The sequence below is a fragment of the Carlito syrichta genome, unplaced genomic scaffold, assembly GCF_000164805.1.
Source record: "Carlito syrichta isolate Samal-C Ts95f unplaced genomic scaffold, Tarsius_syrichta-2.0.1 Scaffold314605, whole genome shotgun sequence".
NCBI lineage: Eukaryota > Metazoa > Chordata > Mammalia > Primates > Tarsiidae > Carlito > Carlito syrichta.
Genome location: NW_007258701.1, coordinates 309,898 through 314,693, shown reverse-complemented (window position 1 = coordinate 314,693; position 4,796 = coordinate 309,898). Strand labels below are relative to the sequence as shown.

Below are 4,796 nucleotides of genomic sequence, written 5' to 3'. Positions count from 1 at the left end.
CTGGATGAGGATCTTGCCGAGGCAGACGAAGGGCGTGCTGACCTCCGCCATCAGCATGCAGCCTAGAAAGAAATCGCCCTTGCCCTGTCGCCACACCTGAGCGGAGAAGGAGACCCGTGAGGGGGCCGCAGCTCCCCCGGGCTCCCGGGCAGCCCCTGCCCTTCCTCCTCCCTCTGTCACTTTTGGAGATGCTCAGCGCTGAATGTCAGAACACACGGGGACAGGAGCAAAGCTGGACCGTGGCCCCGCAGTATCCCTCCAACAGCCCCGCAGGGAAGACTGGATTTCTCACACGACAGTTGAGAGAACGGAGGTTCAGAGACATGCAACAACATCTCTGAAGCACCACAGCCGGGCATGCTCCAGCCCAGCCAGGCTGACTCTAGACGCTGTGGCCTTCAGCAGTTGGGGCTGGGCTGGTGCTTGGGAAGCCCTTCCTGTCATCAGCTTCCCCTGGGCCCTAGGGTGCCGCTGCCAGTACCAGAGCTGGGGCTGCCCAGGCTCCTGCCGTGATCCCAGCACCCCCGGCCTGGTGACTCCCCACGGACTCACCACCGAGAGCGGGAAGCACACCAGCACCATGACGGCATGGTGGAGCACCATAAGGAATTCCTTGTGCAAGTAGCCACGCGCCACGGCCCAGGTGCTGCCCGGGGCTCTGGCCCCTCCGTCGTCCCCTCCGTGCCCTTTGACCTGGTGCTTGTGCCAGTGGCAGAGGAACATGGCGTAGATGTCATAGATGAAGTAGGGCACCGCAAATTGCGTGTAGGCGGAGGAGAGCCAGTGTCTGTTGGGCAGAGACGGGATCAAGGAGGAAAGGGAAGGGACAGTGAGCAGGCGTCAGACCTCAAGTGATCTGCACAACGGCCCTGAGGCAGAAGGGGAGTCTCCGGTTACAGAAAACGGAACCAAGGAGAGAGGGTGAGGATCCTGCGCCAGACCGCACAGTCATGCAGCTAGTAAAGTGCTAGTGCTGGGATTCAAACCCGGTGGACCTCAGAACCCACACGTGTTCCTCTGTTCCTCTCTCTCTCTCTCTCTCTCTCTCTCTCTCTCTGCAAGACAGTGGGAGAAAAAACAAAGAGACCAGAAGACAACCACAGACCAAAGGGCAGAGGCGGAGTGAGGAAACAAGCTCAGGCAAGGTATGGGAGACAGCTGAGGCTGGGGACAAATAATAGCAGACGGGGTAAGAGCAACAGGAGAGGTCGTGTGGCTGAACACGGACCGCCCACTTCCTATGTGCAGGCACTGGTCTGACATCCTGAACCTTCGGCAAGCATACACTTATTTACTACCCACAAAAACCCTACACAATGTAGGTATGGTTAGCATCCTCACTTTCCAGACGAGGAAACCGAGTCATAGGGAGGCCAGGTAACCCGGCCAAGGAAGAAACCATGAGAAGTCTGGCTCCACAGCCCTCACGCTCAGCCCCACTGTCCTTGGAAGATTCGAGAAGTGGCAGAGATAGGTCTTGTTGGCAAGTTAGAGATCTTGTGAGTGCAGCTTGTCCTGCCTGACTATGGCCCAACCACTTGTTTTTTCAGGTACGGCCAAGCATTAAGGAGAAAATGCTGAGCAAAAGGAGGCAAGGACAGAGAAAGTTCCACAAACTTTGAGCGTAAACAAAAATGAGAAGTGCATGAATATGCAACATTGCATTTTTCTTCTTGAGTCAGCACATTGGCACCTTCTCTTGAATCCTGAAGTCCTGAGCCAGGTCTAAGGCGGGGTGTGAGGTCAGAAAGGCAGGCCCAGGGGAACTCACCCAACTAGATGGGGGGACAACAGCAGCATCAGACAGAAGTGACACAGAGAAAGAGCCAAGAGCAAACATGAGGTGTACTGAGGGGAGCAGTGGAGAAGCTGGGGCTGAAGCCTGCTAAGGGCATGGGGCGGGGGAGGCCGCCCTCTCGCCAGCAGGAATGAGTGTATGGCCAGGAGATCCTGAGACCCAGGTATAGTGGTGCTGGAACTGTGGTCAGGAGGCAGGGGGAGAGGAGAGGGGAGATGCAGAGCAGAAAGGGACCCAACTGGCCCATGAGAAGTTACAGCAGGGAGTGGCCCAGAGAGCTGGCCTTGCAGACATGAGGGGAGATGGCACCACTGGGCTGTGGGGGAGGGTTAGGAGTGGCCATCAGGCCTCAAGCTTCATGTGAAGTGTTAAATCCGGTCTCCACCCTCTCAGCAATTAGGTGCTCAGAAGGAGGAACAGCTGTTGCCCCTGGATTAACCCGGATTCTTCCCACCTACCTGAGGATTAAAGGGGGTAGGAGGGACAAGAACACATGGGGGAAGGGACCTGAGGGGGGTGAGAATGCAAGAGCCAAAAGGTGACCTCTATGGGGGAGGAAATGCCTGGAGCCTGGGCTCATCTTGGACCAGGTTGGGAAGGGGTGGGGGAGAAGGCAGGAAGAAGCCAAGTCACTGGGCAGGGTCTGAAGAGAGTCAAGCAGTGACTACCTAAGAGCCTGAGAACTGTCCTAGGCATCTGCCACTTATCAACTCCTCACTGCAGCCCTTCCAGGAAGGGACGCTGCCTCACACCACAGAGGAGGGAACCGTCTTCAGGGAAGACGCAATGGGAGTTGAGGGGCACCTCCAGGTCAGGGTCTTCCAGACGATGTCCCCTGGGGCTCAGTGGCCACCCGAAAAGGGATGCGGGGCCAGAACCAGGAGGAAACATCATGGCGCCTCACAGGCAACTCACAGCTGCCTGTGGGTCACCCAGCATGGCCCGTCAGCACCACGGACAGGGCACCTCTCCTCCTCCGGCCCCACCTCTCAGGCCTGGGCCTTTTTGGCAGGCGCCAGGCACTGCAGCAGCTGCTGTGCCAAATTTTGGCCTCTTCCTCCTCCTCACCCCCCTGCCTGACCGTTAGTGGCCCTGTGTGTGTCATCTCCTCTCTCCTCCCTCATCCACGGAGCCAGGGGTGGACACCTGGACTCAGGGAGAAGGTGAGAGTGGAGCCAGGCATAAGAGGGGTTCACCCCAGTGGGGTGCTGGTGGGAAGTGGGGACTGCCTGCCAGGGTGTACAGTGGGGAGGAGGCAGGGGAGGAAACGACATTCAGAACCCACTACAATACGAGAGGCCGGAAGCCCACAGAGAACCGCTCTTAGGAGCCTCTCTGATCCCCACTCCTTCTCCCCCGGCTCTGACCTTTAAGGACAGGATGGGATAAATTTATCCCTGGGTGTTGAGTTGCAGCTATTGCGGTTGTTAACTTGCTCAGGCCCAAGCTAAGCGCTTGGGGACCACTTAGAGTTCCTTTCAAGAGTTGGGGTGTTGGGGTATTCTGGGGTCACGCACATACACGAACTGTTGCACCTGGCAGAGGTGGGCTCATGGCACTTACTGGTCATCAATGATGTGCTTGCAGGACGTGGAGACGATGTAGCCAGCTGTGGAGGCCATGATGGCTTGGACAGAGGACACTAGCCTAGGGAGAAAGAGGGAGGCGTGGTGGAAGGGAAGAGGCGCGTGGCTCGGTCTCTCCTCATTCCTGGTCTAATGACTGTGCCTTGATGCAGTCCTTTCTCGGGGCCAGTTCTTGCCCACCTTCTCCCAAGGCTGGGCCTGTCCCAGAAATCACCCCACCAGCACCACTCGTGGCTCCCGGACATGCCCGGGTGCCACTCCACAGTTCATCCCACTCCTCGCAGCCTTCTTCCTTCCCTCAGTTTGTGGAAACCGAGTTGCCTTCTTCTCAGGAGGACACCAGGAGGTCGTCCTGAGGTGAGACAGTGCTGAGAATGTGTGGCTGATAACAAGGCCTCTTCCTAGGAGGGAGGGGACGGCACGGGGGCAAGGGGAGCCCTGCGCCAGTTCCTGCACCACTCAGTTGCCCAGTCGTCACATCACTCTGGCCCCTCAGTGACCTGGAGTTCCCCCGACCACTGTCCCATTCTCTCCTTGGCTGCCACCGTGCTTCCCTCCCCAACTCTGGCCCTTATTCCAGGGTTGTAGAGTTCTACCATTCACTCCTCTGCCCCTTGTCCTCCAAACACTCATGCTGAATAACACATGGCTCTCTGCCCCTTGCCTTGTCCCTAAAGTCATATAGGAATGTTTCTGTCACATGCTGGCCCGATTTGGGAGGGTGAGAGGGTGAATGGGGGAAGGAGAGAAAGCAGTCTGAATATGAGTAGACCAGATGGCCGGGTTGGATGAGGTCTCCCGGGACAGTGAGTAAGGCAGAGAGGAGGGAAGGAAGCTTGGAGGTGAGGCCCCCAACCAAAGCAGGGGCTCCCAGGCCCCACTGGGCAGAGGGTCCCGGAAGTGTTGCGGTCCCTTCCATCCCTAGAGAGGCCTGAGAAGGGGAGAGGGGCTGAGGGGAAAGGAAGCAGTTTACCTGGCTGAGACAATGACCGCGTCGGCCTCCTCCCAGCGCAGCTGGGGCAGCCGCTGGAGCGTGTTCTTGGAGAGAAGGAAGAGTCCGGGGAACACCACCCCCCCAGCCACCATTGGGGTCAGCATGGTGGCTCGGGACTCGGGCAGGGAGGCAGGCGGGCAGTGAGGGGACGGGGAGGCCGAGCTGATGGGAGTGAGAGGTAGAGAAGGGCGCCGAGCCAGGGAAGGAGAGAGGAGGAGGGAGGACGGGGCACAAAGGGGACGGGCGGGGACGGGATGGGGCAGGGGAGCCAGACCCGAGGAAGGGAGAAAGGGAGTTGGGTGAGACTGGGGGAATAGCGAGAGGGGGCGGCTGGGCAGAGCCTGGGGAGAGGGTGGACAGGAGAAGGGAGCACAAGCAAGCCAGTGAGAGGGTTGGGAGGAGAGATGAGGAGGGGACG

General features: G+C 58.7%; 1 protein-coding gene across 1 annotated transcript in view; it reads right to left on the bottom strand.

Moving 5' to 3' along the window:
• FAM57B (family with sequence similarity 57 member B) overlaps positions 1-4,645 on the bottom strand; it is a 5,279-nt gene extending 634 nt beyond the window's left edge. The window contains exons 1-4 of the mRNA XM_008071656.2: positions 4,358-4,645; positions 3,362-3,445; positions 553-787; positions 4-96 (exon numbers count right to left, since the gene is read on the bottom strand). Of these exons, the coding sequence (XP_008069847.1) occupies positions 4-96; positions 553-787; positions 3,362-3,445; positions 4,358-4,482 (537 nt within the window). The 5' untranslated portion in view covers positions 4,483-4,645. The remainder of the gene's footprint in view (positions 1-3; positions 97-552; positions 788-3,361; positions 3,446-4,357) is intronic.
• Positions 4,646-4,796: the final 151 nt, after the last annotated feature.